A 19806-nucleotide genomic window follows, 5' to 3' on the forward strand; every position below is an offset into this window, starting at 1 on the left:
TCGGGGGAAGATGCAAACAGCTTTAAGTACAGCTCACTTGTGAAGTAACACTTCGACACTCAATGATGGTCAACATTTTCTCTGGGGACAGCCGTACCCTTGATAAGAGCTGCATAATAACAGATACAGTGGGGGGCAGAGATGAGGGCTTTCCATACCGTGTGACCTTAAATATCCTCAGAAGTCGCACACAGCGTAGCACAGAGATCCCCAAGGGGGGCATGATCTCCAGCTCCACCAGGATCGTCTCCGCAATGCCCCCACACACCACAAAGCAGTCGAACCGGTTGAAGAAAGCCACGAAGTAGCCCTGCAGCCCAAGGCTATACATCTTCAGCAGCATTTCCAAGGTGAAGAGCGAAAGCAGCACTTTGTTGGCGATGTCTGCAGGGATAGGCGGAAGGTGAGGTGAGCTGCAGGACGGGGTAGCGGCGGCCCGAAAGAGAGGCACGCACCTTGGACCTGCGTGAGCCAGTCAGGTTGGTTGTAGTGCTCCGAGGCGCTGGTGACCGTGTTCAGGAAGACGAGCAGCAGCACCAGCCAGTAGAAGCTGACGGACTTGACAGCCACACGACAGTTCCTGCGGCACACGCGGTTCCAGCGACGCAGCGTGCGACTGAGACGAAAGGTGGGGAAGGGTTCGAGCAACTCACACAGCAATCGAAACCATCGCTAAGGAAAGTTGCATGAATACTAAACTACTCCAGGAAAGCCTTAAACAAAGAATGTACTTCTGTCACCGATATGTATTTCTGTTCTACATACTTTTAAAATAATAATTACATTTCCAAATAAAGGTTCCTATTTTCCCATTATCTGTAGCAAAACATTTATTACAAACAAGACTCATCTGACCACTGGACACTCAACAGTGATCGTAGCAACAGCCTGAGGATCCAGAAAATTCCACCTGCAGTTTACTGACACCTCCAGATCAAAATGAGACAGATCCTGTTTTAACAAAGCAATGACCAAAAACACACACGGTCTTAAGAAATGTATGCTTTACGTACTCACCAGAGACGATTTTTCATTATCTTGGTGCTGAAATATGCACAGATAACAAAGAAAAATTATATAACCAAAACATTTTTTATTCCGTTTACATTTTTCCAAAGTTCTACAGGGCTAATAACATAATATGTACATATAGCTGTTTTAACTTGCTGACCAGTTTATTACTATCCCTCTGGGATCGAGGGGTAGGGAGCACACTCTCACTGACTGGGGCATGGTCACACATTTCATTCAATATCAACTTAATTCATGGCAAATAAATTATTTCTTATACTCATCTTTATTTTAATGTACTTTGTAAATATGTCAGATTTATGTGAAGTTTGTAATTTGACATCAAAGTATAGACATTGCAAAATGCAGTTTGGAACACTTGTAGAAACATTATAAAAGTACATAGTAAACAATGGTGGAAGTTTGTTTTGATCCCAGATATCTGATCACCAAAGTCTTGGCTACATGAAAATGACTAAATGGTGTAGCTGCAACATTCAGTTGGTTAAATAAATAAGAAAAACTGAACTCATGTCACTATTTCTGGCTCCTTCCATTGAATATGTAGCAGCTTTCATGTGTCTGCATGAGCCATTCACACCTGGCCACACACCCCCCCCCCCCCCTTTTTATTGCGCTGATGGGGATGTATCTGAATCGCGTTTCACTGTTGCGTTGTTCATCTAATTACCAAGTGAAAGTGATTTGAATATGCAGAAATGCGGTTATTTAGATCTTCAGGTAAGGACGGCGCTACACGCCCCCGATGCAGGTAAAACAAAGAAAGGTGACATGGTTTACATTTTTGCAGATTTAACCTAATTTTAAAAACTTTAATACTTCCGACAATCGATTTAGTCAGCGGTTTTTTCATGTTTCTACAATAAGATTTCAGCGAGTTATGAACTGAAATAGACGAGAAGGATACGCGGCATCGAGGACGATGCGTCGAGTCCAGAGGGTTAATTACAGTGAGAGCGAGACAGAGGTCAGGTGATGTGCAGTGAGTTAGTGGAACAGGGGACAGGTGATGTGTGATGAGAGAGTGAGACAGAGGTCAGGTGATGTGCACTGAGTTAGTGGGACAGGTGATGCACGATGAGAGAGTGAGACAGAGGTCAGATGATGTGTAGTGAGAGGGTGAGACAGAGGTCAGATGATGTGTGGTGTGACAGTGAGACAGAGGTTAGGTGATGTGCAATGAGAGAGTGAAACAGACGTCAGAAGATGTGTGGCAAGAGGTTGGTGCAGTGATCAGGTCATGTACAGTGAGAGAGTGGGACAGAGGTCAGGTGATGCGTGATGAGAGAGTGGAAAAGAGGTCCACTAATGTGCGGCAAGAGGGTGGGACAGAGGTCAGATGATGTGCAGCAAGATGGTGGGACAGAGGTCAGGTGGTGTGTGGTGACAAAATTGGACAGAGGTCAAGTTATGTATGGTGAGAGAGTGGGACAGGTCAGATGATGTATGGTGAAAGAGTGAGAGTATAGTGAGAATGCAGTATTACCAGCAGGCTGCGCAGCAGTCCGTGTGCTCCTCCTCTATATTTTCTGTGGTCTCAGATGCTGTCTCACTGGCAGGGAGACTCGCTGAGGCAGATGTACAAAGAGAAAGAAGGGAAGCGGACACTGAGCAGCTACTGCTGTACTCAAGCAGATCAAGCATCACCTCAAAAGAGAGGAATTACATTAGAGATGTGTGAACATGCCCTGACTGTCACCTGACAAACTATAAATTCACCTAGACATGCAAGAAGCATTTGAAGGCATAAACGCTGGAATCTATGGAGCTCAAAAGGCAAAGAGATAAAAGTGCAGATGCTTGCAGTCATTGAAAGGGGCAAGTTGAATATTAAAAAAACATTTAAATGAAATATTTTTGGGAACCACTAGTATGAATACAGAGAGAGCATTAACAGCCATATAAACAAACAGGAATACAACAAAAAAGTTACAAATACATAATAACAAAAGGACACAGAGACTCAGGGGTGCTGCTAGAGATTTCGGACCCCATGATAGTACATGTATGTCATATTGGGCACCCAATTACATTCCAAATTTTTAGGTCCCACTTGGAATCATCCTTTACGGTGCCCCTGCACAGTCATGACATACCGTGTGTTTCACTGGAATGACTGAACCAACCGAATTTTCCCCTCTTCTTGTCAGACAAGTCGCCCAGAGTGACACCTGGGGGGAGAGCTGTATTATTGCAGTGGCACAACAGTAACAACAAGGTGAAAACAGATGGTCCACAGAATAGCAAAGCACTAGGACACCCTTCTTTCTATGCAGCTCACGTCTGTTTCCATCCTCATCCTCCTCGTCGATGTCCTCTGCTTGTGTGATCCAGTCCATGTAGCCGCACAGGTCCTCCTCCATCTGCTGCCTCTCCCGCAGCTTCTGGAAGTCTCCACGTGCCTTTGCCTTCTCCCTCTCCTTGGAGAATTCTCTGTGCATATCGTGGACAGGACGCCGGGTCACAGATACACTGAGACAAGCACACGCTAGGGGAATCCACTGTCATGTTACGGACCCACTGAGCACGCCCAGGACGAGGTTAAGGACAAAGAAGGAGCCGAAGATGACCAGGCTGACAAAGTACACCCAGGGTAACTCGAACCCGATGGCGTCATTCATCTGCAGGGAGACAGAAACCACGGCGGGGGCGAGGGGTGAAGTCCAGGCAGAGAAACCAGCATGTTTCACATTCTCGACCGCACAGGCTGTGGCATTACCCAGTAAAGCACGTCGGTCCAGCCTTCCATGGTGATGCACTGAAAGACGGTTAACATGGCAAAGAAGAAGTTATCAAAGTTGGTTATGCCCCCGTTGGGGCCTTCCCACTTGCCCCTGCACTCTGAGCTGTTCACCACACACTGCCGACCGTGGCCAGCAAAGGCACAGGGCACCGGCTCGTCTCCCACGAAGATGTCTGAGGGACAGAGTGTGGGAAGAGTGTTCAAGGAATCATCCGGGCAAATCAGCATTATGACCAATGCAAAACCAACATGTCTCATAAAAATAAAGCCTTCTGTGGTAATTACAAGCATTACCAACATTCACATTACATGCATCATAAACAATTCTCTCACCCACCCTTTTTCATGTTACCTTACTAAAATTCAACTATAATTTAAAAGAGAATACATACATTATGCATCATTTGAAAATACATTCCCACATATTCCCCCTTCTTCATATGTATTTTGAAGCAAAATAAAAATGACCGCATCAAATCCAGAAAATACAGAATCTGGAAGGAATACAAAAGAAAACGTCTTGTGCTTTACTAATGCAAAGGACACTCAGAATGTTTATTGTAATTCCAACAAATAACATTTTACTTTATTGTTGAAAATATCTAATGGTGCATGAGTAAGAGACCCTGGTGAACATCTGGGTCTCAGCCTGACTACCCTGGCCATCAAATAGTGTTGGACCATGCTGCCGGGCTCTGGCACCTGTGCCAATGTAGTAACAGGTCCTGTGCATCCTGCCGATGAAGAGCTCCAGCCCGATGATGGCGTAGATGATGATGACGAAGAGGACCAGCAGGGCGATGTGCAGCAGAGGCACCATGGCCTTCATGATGGAATTCAACACGATCTGGAGACCTGCAGAGGTGCGGCCCTTTTGTGAGGTAGGGACACCGCATACCCATACGCAGCGACGCATGCACATGCAAGCACATGCCCTTAGAATTCATAAAGACCCACATGACACCTGCCATGTTTCGAGCAGCGGCTCATTCCAGCTTACGGTCCACATGGATTATATCCACTCATCATGCATGCAAATGCACTGAATTTTACATGCAGCTATAAAAAAACGGTCATGATGTAGATCAGCCTTTCTCAATTTAGGCATGAACAAACACTTAGTATGATATTTCTGCATAGTTTTACTTGATTTAAGAAGTATGTTGCTCAAATCAAATAACCAATAATCTCCTAAATTCTGAAACAGAGGCTGAAAACGGGCACAGTTTTGACAAAATTTCACTACATACAGTGTAAAACACATACAGCAGGATAGCTTTCTTTTTTTTAATCTTTACTTTTGCATATTTTATATATTTCTATAATTTTAGTAGGACTGGACAACTGATCGATTTTAAATTTTTATTACAATTTTGGATTCCAACAATGATCAAAACAAAATAGTCAAGATAAAATATTATTGCACTATTTTATTTTGCAATGATGCTCCTGTTTTGTCTCGTGTTATAAATCCAACACAGTCCTTTTCAACTCATTTTAAATCGTTTCTCAGTTAAATTGTATTTAGAGTTCAAGGAAATCCAAACTGTTAAAAATAAATTCAATAAATGCATGATATTTCCAAAATCAATGCGTAATCCTAATATCAACCAAAATGATCGTTATTATGATTTTTGCCATAAGTGAGCAGCCCTAATTTTCTTGCATTATTTTTATTCTGTTATTCTTCTGCCTTGTTTGTTGCACTGGAGCAGCAGCAGTTTCACTGCACTGCTGCTGCGCCGGTACATTCATGCATGTGACAGACTCAGGAACCAAATGAAGGCACTGTGTGTTTTCACTTTGGTGATACGGCCTCGTTTGTGGTGCAGTGATCACAGGGGGTGAGGGGACTCACTGGGCACGCCTGACACAAGCCTGAGGGGCCTGAGCACCCTGAAGGCTCGCAGCGCTTTCACATCCAGCCCCCCCGGCTTCCCTGCCATGTGGGGCACCTCCCCAGGTTTGTGGGTCACCGTCTCCAGGAGCACACTGAACAGCCTGCCAAGCACACGCACTTCAGTGACAGGAACACGGCCTGGCTCCACACCTGCTTCACAGATATCCACATTTGACCTTGTCCACAGGGGCTGCATATTACTCAGACATGTGCCTTAAAAAAATACATCCAAAAATCTGTGTTAAGGACTAAATATTCTCTGGAAACCTCTTGTACAGCTGACAGGCATGACATGTCCGAGTCCTGTGAGTAAAAAAGAACAAGGACAGGGCACTGGCTCTTAAATGTGTGTCTGCATGCAAACAGACGATTGTATTGTATTGTATTCATATCTTTCATTCGTTTCTATGGGAAAAACCCTAATCCCAACATGAAACCTTAACCCCTACCCAGCCCTAACCTTAACCATAAGTAGCCAAACAAAATACGAGACTTTTTTAGTTTTTTTGTTTGCAGTCACAGATTTTTTCTAAAATGTAGTTTCCACAAGGTCGAAATAACAGGTTTTTATCACATTTAGTCCCCAGAAAGTGATGTATTCGTAGCCCACACACATACACACACATACACACAAATAGAACGACAGTGTGCTTGTGAGAGAACAAGAATGAGGTGTTTTTCCGTGCAAACTGACCAGATCAGATAACCCCCAAGAAGGAGTGTAAAAAGTTGAAGATGGAGCAGAGGATAGGGAGGGAAAACGGGTGAAGAGGAAGAGGAGATGAAGGGCCACAAACGGTGAAAGACAAAGGCAGAGCGAGAAGAGCAGGAATCAAGGAAAGTGAAAATACAGGAAACCGGAGGAGAGCGTAAAAAGCGAGAGCGCGAGGGAGCCGGCGTACCCGACAATGACAATGACGAAATCCAGCAGGTTCCAGCCATTTCGGATGTATGAGCTGGGGTGCATAACTAAGCCATATGCCAGGATCTTCAGGAAAGTCTCCACTGTGAAGATGATGAGAAACACATACTCCACTTGCTCCTGTATACAGAGACAGACAGAGCAATAAACTGCTACTGTAGACACTATTTGCTTCACCTATTTCTGTTTAATGTATATTTTAACCAGAAAATGACGAATAGGACAATATGAAGACAGCACACCAGCTGGCTGCAGGACAGTAATATAGGAATTTAAAGATAATCTGACTGGCAAAGCTGACAAGGGCACTGATACATGACGGACATTATGATGCTGTTATGTGTTGCACTTCCAAGCACACTGAGTGCACAAATGTGTGAATTTTACTGCAATTAAACATCTATTTACATTAACCATGCGAAGAGATGGCTCTGAGTGGAATCCAAATCCCAAACTAAAATAAGGAGAGTAACTTGATAGACTGACACAGTTATGTGAAAATCGCGTGAGAACCCAGGGGATTTTTAAATGGGTGAACTGAATTTGTAAGCGTTTCAAAGGATTACAGTGCCAATCTGTCATCATCTTTCACTCCACCGCCCTGTACAGATTGGCATGTTGCCCCAGACCGAAAACTCGGGGGCGCACATACAGACACACACAGACAGAGACACAGACAGACACACATACACAGGAAAGACAAATGGGAAAATAACAGATAATGGATAAATAATGTTTTATGCACCAGTCTGGGCAAATTATTCCAAAACTATGCATACTTATTTAGATATACAGTATAGCATGTTGACATGACATAATGTCATTCATATTAATTTCACCATAACAAGTTTTGTAACTAGTGCTACATTTTAAAATATAGACAAACAAGCCACTGTTATCTACAGTAGTTATGTTATGTATGTGTATATGGATAAACTGGCAAAGGCCAGCAAAAAGAGTATATTTCATATGAGAATTACAATGCAATATACAGGCAATATACAGGTAGTAATTACAATGCAATGTTCATGCACAAGTCGTTCAACATGGGACTAAAGAAAATCTATAGTGTATAATATATATGAAAAATGTGTGAAAACATTCTAAGAAAACAGACTGGTAATTGCACAAGAGCGCAGTTGCTTATAGCAGTCATTCTTGTAGTGCTCCTTGCCAAGCCATTCACAGACATTCTCAAATTAGCAGTGAAAATCTGAAAAGAAAATAGCAAAAGTGAAAGGAGGGAGAAGGCAGCACAGTCACAGGGACGCACAGTGAGAACACAGGCCGAATCAGGCAGAAACACAACTGCAGCAATCATGAATATTTGCGCATGGTTGCCCCTCCCCCCACACGCCGAAACTCTACCTTTAAGCACAGTACACATGGTCTCTGAGCAGGGGAGAAAAAGGGGCGGCAAGGGATAGGGCGACGGAGTGGGGGATGGGGGGTGTAAGCTGCTTATCAGGACCAAGAGCATTTAGAGCATCCGTACAAACAGAAAGAACATTACGGTCTCTTTCAACCTCTCATTCCCTACCTCTTTCTCTATGCTATTTCTGCTACTAATTCATTCTTTCTATTTTTACCATCTGCTCTGACCAGCCCAGCTTACTGGCTCCAAGGCGACTGTAGTCACAAACTTCCAAGTCTTTTGTCTCTTTAGTACATGCAAAACTATGGACCCAGCCCCATCTATGGACTCAGCCCCATCTATGGACCCAGCCCCATCAAGCCATCATGTAACCCACTGACTTAGACCCACTGAGGTCATGTTAGCTGTGCCAGGAATGCTGTCTAGGCAGACAACAGAAATCGAAGGCTGGGCCTTCAGCTCGCACTCATCAGGGGAAACTGCATCAGTGCTCCTCACTGGAGCTCAGTTCCCATACATCAACAAGAACACATACACAGACACACAGAGCACTGCACGAACACCCCTTTGTACCCATTTCCTTCTACAAAGAAGGTGGAGAGAAAGACCGAGACAAAAAGAACAGAGTAGGGAGCTTCCAGGGATTCCAAGGACCCATAAAAGATACTTCCCAAGGCGTTTGACAGTCTCATCATCAATTATGTGTACCGCCAATGGCTAAATAAAGAAACCACTGGATTTAAATAGAGACAATGGCAGCAATTTATAATGGGAAACATTTTCTATTAACACAGTTCTACTAAGGATGTGGGTAAATGGGAGTAAGACCCAAGATTTATAGTCTGCAAAGCGCTCATTCGGTCTCTGTCCGTGGTCCTGATCACCCATAACTGCATTTATCCCGGGCAGCACAGGGCGCAGTGCAGGGGAATACCAGGATGCCAGTCAATTGCAGATGCCTCACATACACACACTCGCCTAAATAATCATACATTATAGACATTGCCTGGAATACGCTGCAGGCCTCACCAATCTGTACTGGATTAGCGCTTGGAAGATGGATGGTTGGACATGCGCTTATTCAGTGAACATAGATGACAGACACAGAAAAGCACGCAGGACATGGTGACGGGGGGAGGTCTGGAGCCTATCAGATAACATCTCAGGGCACAAGGCAAGGGAACACATTTGTATTCTGAGGGTGTTACACCCGGTGCTAACGAAAAGCCACAAACTCACCAGGTCATGGTTAGTAGCATTGGAGTCATCCTCGGGGAAGGGCTTGGACACACCAAGAGCCACGCAGTTGGCGAAGATAGCTAGGAGGATGAATACATCAAAAGGTCTGCATGACATCGGCTAAGGAATGCGGAAGGGGCCGGAACATTGTTATCTTTCGTTAATGTATCTTGTAATGTTAGCTGACAATCTGCACAAGCATGTCTTTGCACTTCATGCACAAGATGGCAAACTTGAACGCAAACCAGTTAAAACGATCTCATTAAATTTTTTGAGTGTGACTTTTCTATTCCTGACGATAAAAAAATAAAACTGCTCCTGTGCGAGAACAGAAGAAATAAGCTACACAATAAACGAAGCCTACAAGTGTTTAAATAGAGGATCGCTCAAATTTACAGTTGGGCTTTTTTGTAAAGACTTTTGTCCATCATCTTTGTGTTCTTTGCACTGCTTTCAACTAAAATTCGTATTTTTTTGTTTTTGGCTATCTTCCATCTAGTCTTGATTAATGTTAGCTTTGCGTGCTAAGCCTCCTGTCCAGTGTGTATGTCTACACTGTGTCCTACGCTGTCTGGGGCAGGTGGAAGCCGGTGGGGGCTTTAGCCTTTCCCGGGCAGCATAAGGCATAAGGCAGGGCTGGGGTCCACACTGGACGGGGTGCCAGTCCATCTCATGGCACACAGACTCACACACTACGAGCAATTTAAAGATACTGTACCCATTAGCATGTATAACTGCATGACTTTGGACAGGATGGGGATAAATACTCCACACGCACACAGAGGAGAGAACTCGAGGTGTTTAGCAACAGTGCTACACACTCAACCACCAAGCCCACATAGAACATAAAACATAAAAACACAATAAACCAAGCAGCATTCATGTTGTGAATGAGTTACAACTACAGGCAGAGTGGCTATTGAAGGGGAGGATACTTCCACTCCACAATGGACAGGGCAGCCCGCCGGACAGGGTTGCTGAGCCTGAGGCAGAAGAGGGCACGGGGGGCTCGCTGCACTGTGTTGCAGCCCTGAATCTGCTTCTTGGCATGCTGGCTTTTCTTGCGCTGGGTGGCTGTGGAGCTGCTGGTGGAGTTCAGTGTGTCTGTCCTCTTCATCCTCGTCCCTTCATTCCCCTCCGTGTCCTCAGAGTCCTGCCATGGTGAGTCCTTGTCCTTGTCTTCACCTCTGTCCTCTTCTTCCTCCTCCTCTTCCTCTTCATCCTCCTCCTCCAATCCACCCCCCTCTGCACCGCTGGGGTTTGAATACTCATCCTGGGCATCATCTAAGGGACAGAGCACACCGCAAGTGACTAACATCGGGTGGACCGTTTCAATGAAGCTACACTTATTGCAGGACCAGTACTGATGCTATGGAAGAGATTTCTTGCAAAAAGAAAATGAAAATTATAACGATTACCTGCCGTACTGATGCAGAGTAAAACTGTGCTCTATTTAAGGAACAATGCAAAAAAGAAGCACTGAAAATTTTAAAATATTTTTAAAAAAACCCTTTAAAATGGTTAAAATGGTTGTCTTTTAAGGCAATCTCAAACAAAAGGAGCAAAAACCCCTATTTTTTTTTCAGTTAATTGTCTTATGTAACAATCACATCACATCATACATGCAGATTTAGAACGTCACAGGGCAACGTAATACAGAGCACTGATAATAACGATAAAATAATAATCCAAATACAATGAGGGATCCTAACGCAGGTTTTAAATGACTACGACACATTATGTTTTTTTTGTTTTTTTTTCATTTTCCATCAGAAATATTTTAGTAAAATGCAAAAAATTGCAGAACATTGTCCAGCCATTACAAACTCCCCTTCATGTTGTATACCCAAGGCCGACAGGGACAGTTTTTTCTCCAAAATAAATATGAATAGTGACTAATTCATATAATTAAACCCCGGAGTTTACAGTAAGCACCCATTTTCGTCATTTTGCCCTGTGAACCAGAATCCATGAAATATCACATTAGAAATGGTGAATAACTAAGCTCGTCTCTGACAACATGTACGCTCTGCTAAGAAAAACTCATTTAGAATTCAGAGCAGCTTAGGTAAGCAGACGAATGACTAGACTTTGACGACAAGGCTTCAAGTATATTTGTTTAAGGATCGTCACGGTGTGAAGGGGAAAAATAGTAATATTACGTCCACCCACCAAGCAAGACTGCGTACCCAAAATATGGTCACATTAATATTATTTGTACTTTAATTATTATAAAACCATTTAAAGCAATGAAAATGTAGAGCAACTCTAAGAACAGCCCAACGGGAGGAAAACCGGTCCAATGAGGCAGGCGGACAGATCAGAGAGACGGCTGAGCAGTGAGGGTCTCCGGGGGACACGGCGGTTCAGCATGGAGGTAAGAGGTGCGGTGCAGCTGAGGGCAGCTGTGACCTACTTCTGGGTGGGAGTGGCAAGACTGCGTTCTGGGCTGGCGTTCTGTGTGTTAGTGCCTGTGGATCCGCTCAGCACCCAGCCCATCGATGGCACCCAGTGGAGCAAAGGCAAGGTTAGAGCAAAAAGACAGAGAGATGATGGCACTGCCCATTATTAAACGGCAGCGTATGGGTCGAGTGGCATCGAGGGGAATCCTTTTAGAAAATAATGGAATGATGTTCTGTTAAGACTCTTTAAGGACCATTAATCTGGGTACAGGTACAAAAATATTTATATATATCAAGAGCACATTTTTATTGGATCGCTGGGTCTTTACGCAGGAGTTAAAAGTAGCACCTAAGAGTAATGGTGCATTTCCTACCGACTAGACCCATGAGAATGAGGGGAAGTGGGAGGACAGAAGGCTCTGCAGGAGTCAGGAATCATTGATTTACTAGATTTTAAAAGAGTCGTTTTACTAAATGAAGGTGGCATGCTGGTTCAGTGGTTATCTCCAGGGCTGGGGGCTGAAATCCTTCCGCTGTTTTGTGTGTGTGTGTGTGTGTGTGTGTTTGCACGTTCTCCCTGTGTCATTTCAGTTGCCTCTGGCTACTCTGGTTTCCTCTTGTGATCCAAAGACAGGTTAGGCTAATTGAGGTCTCTAAGCCAATGTTTCTCAACCTGGTTCTCGAGGAGCCCCCAGATAGTCCATGTTTTTGCACCCTCTCTCCCTTAGGAGGGAGCAAAAATGTGAATTGTCTGGGAGGGAGCAAAAAAAGTGGATCTTCTGGGGGGGTCCCTGAGGACCAGATTGAGAAAGACCGATCTAAACTGCCCATAGTGTATGTAGGAGGTGTGTGTGACTGTGTGTAATGGACTGGTATCCCCTCCAGGGTATAAACCAACCTTCTACTCTTTGCTGTGTGGAATAAGCTCCACACACAACCCCCTTCCTCACAATCCTGACTAGGATAAGCATTTTGAAGCTGGAAGAATGGTTTACTAAATATGATCCATGTATAAAGCAGCAACCAGAACACCCATTTTCCCAGCATTATGAAAACAAACGCACATCTGAGTGATGACTGCACAAATGAGGGATTGGACAGAATGAGCAACTGCAGCACCATATTCTTAAAGGGACAGAGCTGGGCATTGTCATCCCATGATGGCTCAGAAATGAGAAATTACTTTATGCTCCACATAAAGAGACAGACAACAAAAATGGATAATATTATATAAAAAGGTGAACATGGTGTATATTTAACCTGCTCACTGTGGAGCGACTGCATCCTGCCAGTATTTCTTACGTTTTTATTTATTTTGCAGATAGATTAATCCATAACGATGCACAACTGACAGCACAGGGTCACACAGTCCCAGAAGCAATTGGCACTTACAGTAAGGGCCTTGCTCAGGGGCCCAACAGTGGAATAACTCCAGTGACCCTGGGATTTGAACCCTGCATCGAAGCAGCAGGCTAACCAGCCAAACCACATACCACCCAGATCTTTGGGGCTCAATAATGCTTAATGCTCTTATATATATGAATTATTCCAGTGTGCAGACAGGCCTATCCAAACCAGTATTTATCATATAGCTTTATGATACCGGTCTAGCTTTCAATCATATGTCTGACATTCTCCTGAGAAAGACTACATTTCTTGAAAATAAATTATTTGACTGTTGTTAAGCAAATTAGACAATAAGCATGTGATAAGCATAAACTTTTGTACAATGTCAGTAACACAGGTACCGTAAAATTTGTGGCTTAATTTTCATCAAAATGATTTATATTCTTTCAATTTATAATGTGTCAGTTTGGAATTAGGATGGCAGCCGTTAGCTGATAGCAGATAAAGAAGCTACATTTCTAGACCACTTTGGTGTAAATGAAAGAATTGTGTTCATTTGGACTTACTGATTCCATATTACAATGCGTCTCGTGTCCTGTCTGCAACATAATTTTTTTGCCTGCGCGCCAGTTCCGCCCAGTACGACTTCTGGCCGCTACTCCCGCCGCGCAGCAGCGTAGTGTGCGTACTCCCAGCATCCTAGTTCTTAGTACTTGCGTATACCCTTAAAATGATGTTGAATGATGACTTATGAAAATTTTAAGTTACAAACGGCCGTTCGGAACGTATCTCATTCGTAAGTAAGCCTGTATTGTGATAATACAGGATGCTGTGATGTCCATGCAGGCTCAAAATCCAACTCACTTAGTAAAGATGTAATTCTGTGCCTCAATATAGGAAACTTTGTCTCCAGGGAAATTCTTTTAATGTGTGTAGAGATGGACATGTTTTTCGCCCAGGTAAGTTGTATGCAGGGTTACCAACTCTCACGCATCTGGTGCGACTCTCCCGCTTTCGGACTCACGCTCATGCAAGAAATCTTACCGAAAATAATCATAATATTAGCTACACCAAAAACTCTGAAGTGGTTTGCAATCCCTGCAGACTATATACAATGTAATAAAACTAAAAAAAAAAAAAAAAAACACGTAAATGCATGTGCAGACTTGTCTCGAATTTAAAATCTCATGCCAGCCAGCTGATTAAAGTTGGCAACCCTGCGCATGAAGGCAATGTTTCAAAAGAGAAGGACGACTCTGACAGTCTGCAAAGGACAGGATAGGCTGCAAACAAGCATGCACTTTGAGAGAACTTCAATGGCACTCAATTTAAGATGAAAGCATTTCTTCTACCAGTACTATTCCGCAAACCAGAAAAATGCAGAAATTTTTTATTACACTTTAACCATATGTTTCCAGCAATTAACCTAGTAATCAGTTTTGTCCCAAATGCCAGAAAACAACCGAGAATGCACCTGTATGGAAGCAGTCAGTTGCCATTGGTTTGACATCACAGAATGCCATGGACACCCAGACAGTCAATCCGGAACCTTCCATCAACATGTTACCACCCAGTATTTTACAAAAATCCACTAATTATTCAGCTTGTTCCAACGTGACTTCTTATGTTATTAACTTACTTATGAACATGGTCTTTTTGTTTTCTGAAATATCTTTGCTAGCTAGCTGCATTAAAACAACATTCTTATATCAGCATGTGCATCAACTGTACCAAAAAGCTGGAAAAGCATAAAATAATATAAACAGTTTGTCCTTTGAGTGCTATGTGATGTTTTCACTATACTCATTGGAGCAGAACAATGAGCGAATGACTGAAGCTGTATATTTTCTTTCATGGAGGGGAATAACCCTACTATCAAATGAGCAACACCCCACAAATGGGTTTTAGTAAGAAATCTAAGAATCTAGCTCCCACGACATTAGCACCTATCGATGAAATAGACAAAACACCTTCCAGGTTTAGCCTCATTTAGGGTGGATGTGTGGTGGTAATTTCAAACCAGGAGTCTGTCTCTTTGTGGGACATGTATGGGTCTGCTTATCAATATTATGAATTTGCTGGAATGTCCTTCCTCCCCATCCCTTAAAAATCGAACCAACACCGCAGTGAATAGTCACAGTAAATGGAGCAGACTGTGAAATGTACAACTGGGGCCACAGACATGAATAAAGAAGGATGAAGGCCATGACCTTAACATAAAATCACCCGTTTATGCAAAGAGGTTTATCAAACATGCGCTGCTGCAAAGCCGCCAGGAGTTAAAAGTATGGGGAAAAAATGGAATACTTAGGATTGTTAGTGCGGTAATTGTGCTGCAACCTTTGTAGAATTAACTGAGACCACGAGGAGGATCTTGCAATAGTAATATAAGAAACAGACTGTGTTGTTAAAGAAGATATAGTGAATCCTAATTTTGAAGGTTTATTCTGTGTCCAAATATTATCTCTATTATATTACGTGATTAGTCTCGGCCATATCATAGTAACTAAAGGATTTTTGCTATGAAGCTTATTTATAAAAATCAAGTGAAAAAGTCAATAATATAATATATATATTATATGTGTGCGTGTATGTACATAAGCCTATGCTACTAATGCTTTATTGCGCGTGATCTGTTGATTCATGGTCTGGTGGATTTCGTGCATGCGTTGGAAAGCTTTAACATGTTTTTAAATTCACAAAAACAATTACACTTTATAACAGAAGAAAGAAGCACGATTTATAAATTTCGCAAATACATCTGTAGTAGTACATTAAAGTTATTCAGTCAACATATGCATAACCATTTACCAGTCTAAACAAATACAGAAAAATACTGCCCATTTATGGATGCGCCTTGAGAGTTAAGGAATGAAATCTATAGAACAGTAAGATAAATACAGAAGACGTATTAGGAAAACTGTGAAAGTCAAAAGTAGTAGCATGACATTAAGTATTATTTTAATCTGAACCCGAAGACCTTCACGTGATATCTGAGTTATTATTAAAACCAAATGTAACAGCAGGGATCATTAAACTGGAAATAACAAGACGGGTTACTAATCTTTACGCAAACGCCCCGATGACCATAACCCTAAACCCGGAGGACCAGACCATTTGTTCAATTATCTCGTGCATGTTTGCCTTTCAGTTTAACTGACAATTTTAAACAAATATATTGAAATCTAATATAAATTTTTAAATAGACAAATTATAAGCACGAAATGGTATAGAGGGTCTTACTTTTTCGGTTTTCGTCGTACATGTCGGAGCTTCACAGCTGGACTGTTACCTCACGGTGAAAAATGCATGATCTTCTTCACTTCAGTTTTCTGTAGTTTCCCAGCTCTGGAAGGTGCTCTAAGCTTTTCCAACTTTCCACGAGAAGCATAGCTGTTTAAATCTTTTTTTGGTGGCTTTTAATAGACTCCTAATTGCATTTCAATGTAAATATTCCCAATTAGCATCCATTAAATGAAAAGGGAAATTAATCTACTACGCGGTTTCATCAGAATTGTGGATTTTTTTTTATGGATGAGAGGCGTACTTATTTTTGGTTCTCTTCTAAAGGCACCCAAACGTTTTAACAAACGTATTTTCCTGTTCTGTTCTCTATGTGTCTTCTCCTCTTAACCATCAATTCAGGATTAGAGAAAAATTGAGTCGTTTAAAGGGGATGGTAGCCTAGAAACTTATTAAAGGGAGGGGGGCGGCACGGGAGCCAGCTAAATGAGATGGCGACAGAAATATCGTGTTACACACTGTAGCTCTGTGTAAATGAAAAAATACTATTAAATTAATATTAGAATTATTTTGTATTAGACTTGCATCACAATTTGTAACACAGAAATGCACATATACAACAAAATGGACAAGCAAAAAAAAAAGTAGTATTTTATTTAATTACACCTACACACAAATCAGTTAGTTTGTTCTTTTTGAAGGGATCTTTAAAATACAAAATAAAGAAAAGCTCAGATTTCCGTGTCAGCTCGTATTTCATGTTCAATTCTCCACAAATACATCATTTAACATTGTTCTTTGTTCGCTCAAGTGAGTTTTTCCCTCTAGCGGTAAAATTGGGTCACTACTTTTCATAACAGTACAGAGTTTGGGTAAGTAGATAACGTGTCTTTTATTATACTGATTTTAGCAGCAGAATTTATTAGTAGTATGGACTTGCACGAGTAGTCATTAACCACTTTTATATCATCTAATCCATTCGTTTGAATGCCAATAGGAAAAGGAATACCTGAGTCACCCGTACCTGTATTAATGATAAATGATTCAAAACACACAGAGGAGCGCTCCTATACTTACGAATGAGATACGTTCCAAACGGCCGTTTGTAACTTGAAAAGTCGTTATTCAACATCATTTCACTGAAAATATATCAACATATCAGTACTTTATAATGAAAGTGTACTTTAAGCCACACTACCTGGCCACAAGTATGTCGATACCTTACCATGACACCTACAGGGTATGTGTATGCTGAGCCAGGGGCACTAATATGGTGTTGGTCGCCCCTTTGCTGCTATAGTATCCTACGCTTGATTTTCCACTCAATTTTTGGAGTGTGACTGTAGGAATGTGAGCCCACTCAGCCACAACAGCATTAGTGAGGCTGAGCATTGATGTCAGGCGAGTAGTTCTGACTTATAGTAGGCTTTCCAATTTATCCCGTAGGTGTTCTGTGGGATTGAGGTCTGGCCCTTGTGCAGGCCAGCCAAGTGGTTCCACACCTATCTTGCCAAAGGCATTTTGAAAAGCAGCACTATTCCCGGATTTTTGGCAATAAAATTTGCCAACTGGGTTATGGGGGTGCGGTTGGAGTCCCAGCTAATTTTGTCATAAGAATTTCACAATACTATAGTATGTCTTATTAGCATAAAACCGCCCAAGCCTTGACCAATAACTTTAAACCTGTTCATAAAAGTTTACCTGTTGAACTACACCGCTTGTATTTGTACTTGTATTTGTACTTGTATTTGTGCAATACATTTGCCCTCTCCTGGTCTGGTGGAATATCACTGCTGTATTCATGCACTGACTGCAACCATCTGCATCCGCAGTCAAATGTAGTATGAACACAAACTGCTGTGCGCGTGACCACCCGCAGTCTGACCACGCGCAGTCTGAAAACGTACGGAAGCCGCATGGAACAGTAAAGTATGAACTAGGCTTAAAGCTGCCCTCCTGGCATTGCATGCAATCTTTGCTTCCCTTTGGGAGACAGGAGTCATTCCAACTGACGGGAACTGACTTGCTGTCCCTAATTGCACTGTAGAAACTATAAGGGGATAACACAGCTCTCGGTGCCAGGCAAGGCCCTTGCTAGGGTCATCCTCAACAGTATCCATGACCACTTGGTTACCTACCAGCGACCAGAACAGTCTCATTTTACATCTATGTAGTCTACCACTGACCATATCCTGGCAAAGAAGGTTCTCATTGAGCACAAGGACAAATATCTGGCAGGGTTTCTTTGCAGCATTTGTTGATTTTTTTAAAGTGGTTGACTCAGTTGTTTATGCTGCTGTGAGGGACATCCTGAGACTTTGTGGGATCCCCCTGAACTTGCTTGACTGTACACTGGTACTGTGAATGTTATTTAGAGTGGAGACAAAACCTCCGTGTTCTTTCCAGTGGAACCTGGGGTTTGTTAGGTGGGTGTTCTTGTTCCTACTTTGTTCAGTGTTTGCATGGACTGGGTGTTCAGCAGGATCATGGGATCCAGAGGCTGTGGGGCATCTGTTGGTGAATAAAGATTTACTGATCTTGACCTGGCTGACGATGTTGTGATCTTTGCTGAGTCAAAGGAAGATCTGAACGGGGATCTCAGGAGACTGAGCGAAGAGTCTGCGTGTCTCGGCTTGCATCTATCCTGGATCAAATCCAAGACCTCTTGGACACAGCTGTCAGCAATGTCTGTAGAGAGAGGATCGACTTTCATTTACCTTGACAACAACATCATCTTGTGAAGTCAGTGGACGGATTGGGAGCACATAGGGGGGTCATGAGGTCACTAGAAAGGGGTGTGTGGAACTCCCGATATCTTTATAAGAGGATGAAGGTCCAGGTCTTTAGAGTCCTGTCTTGCTGTATGGTTGTGAGACATGGACGCTATCCAGTGACCTGAGACAAAGACTGCACTCCTTCGGTACTGTGTCTCTTTGGAGAATCCTTGGGTATCGTTGGTTTGACTTTGTGAAGAACGAACGGTTGCTCGAAGAGTCCAGAATGAGGCACATTACCTGCATTGTGAGGGAGCATCAGTTATGGCACTACGGCCATGTGGCGACATTTTTATTCTGTGGAAAATGAAAAATCAATCTACTAGGGTCGGTACATTTAGACCTCTTAAAACTGGTGAATGAGCCAACGAAAACCCTAATTCTCCACTACAGTAGAATGCAATCATCCCTATTATTTCAGGAGAAGCTCAAGTGCTTATAACTTAAGTATGTTAACCCATAGCCTATATTGTGCATCTCTACATATTGTTTGTTCCATCCTCATAAAGGCAGTATGTAATGCTAAATCCATCCATCCATCCATTTTCCAAACCCCTTATCCTACTGGGTCGCGGGGGGTCCGGAGCCTATTCCCGGAAGCAATGGGAATGAGGCAGGGAACAACCCAGGATGGGGGGCCAGCCCATCGCTGGGCACACTCACACACCATTCACTCTCACATGCATTCCTACGCGCAATTCAGCAAGTCCAATTAGCCTCAGCATGTTTTTGGACTGTGGGGGGGATACCGGAGTACCCGGAGGAAACCCCACGACGACATGCGGAGAACATGCAAACTCCACACACATGTGACCCAGGCAGAGCCTTG

At 42.8% G+C, this 19806-nt stretch overlaps 1 protein-coding gene across 2 annotated transcripts in view; it reads right to left on the reverse strand.

Annotated features, from left to right (window-relative positions):
* The window catches only part of cacna1fb (calcium channel, voltage-dependent, L type, alpha 1F subunit), a 34859-nt gene extending 18271 nt beyond the window's left edge, over positions 1 to 16588 (reverse strand). For both annotated transcript variants that reach the window (XM_049017441.1, XM_049017440.1), the window contains exons 1-14: positions 16204 to 16588; positions 10147 to 10495; positions 9212 to 9317; positions 6578 to 6717; positions 5634 to 5776; positions 4478 to 4630; positions 3752 to 3948; positions 3550 to 3653; positions 3314 to 3465; positions 3129 to 3203; positions 2519 to 2600; positions 1018 to 1044; positions 456 to 616; positions 159 to 384 (exon numbers count right to left, since the gene is read on the reverse strand). In XM_049017441.1, coding sequence (XP_048873398.1) covers positions 159 to 384; positions 456 to 616; positions 1018 to 1044; positions 2519 to 2600; positions 3129 to 3203; positions 3314 to 3465; positions 3550 to 3653; positions 3752 to 3948; positions 4478 to 4630; positions 5634 to 5776; positions 6578 to 6717; positions 9212 to 9317; positions 10147 to 10495; positions 16204 to 16225 — 1937 coding nt within the window. In that variant the 5' untranslated portion in view covers positions 16226 to 16588. The remainder of the gene's footprint in view (positions 1 to 158; positions 385 to 455; positions 617 to 1017; positions 1045 to 2518; positions 2601 to 3128; positions 3204 to 3313; positions 3466 to 3549; positions 3654 to 3751; positions 3949 to 4477; positions 4631 to 5633; positions 5777 to 6577; positions 6718 to 9211; positions 9318 to 10146; positions 10496 to 16203) is intronic.
* Positions 16589 to 19806: the final 3218 nt, after the last annotated feature.

The sequence above is a fragment of the Brienomyrus brachyistius genome, chromosome 6 (genome assembly GCF_023856365.1).
Source record: "Brienomyrus brachyistius isolate T26 chromosome 6, BBRACH_0.4, whole genome shotgun sequence".
Classification (NCBI taxonomy): Eukaryota; Metazoa; Chordata; class Actinopteri; order Osteoglossiformes; family Mormyridae; genus Brienomyrus; species Brienomyrus brachyistius.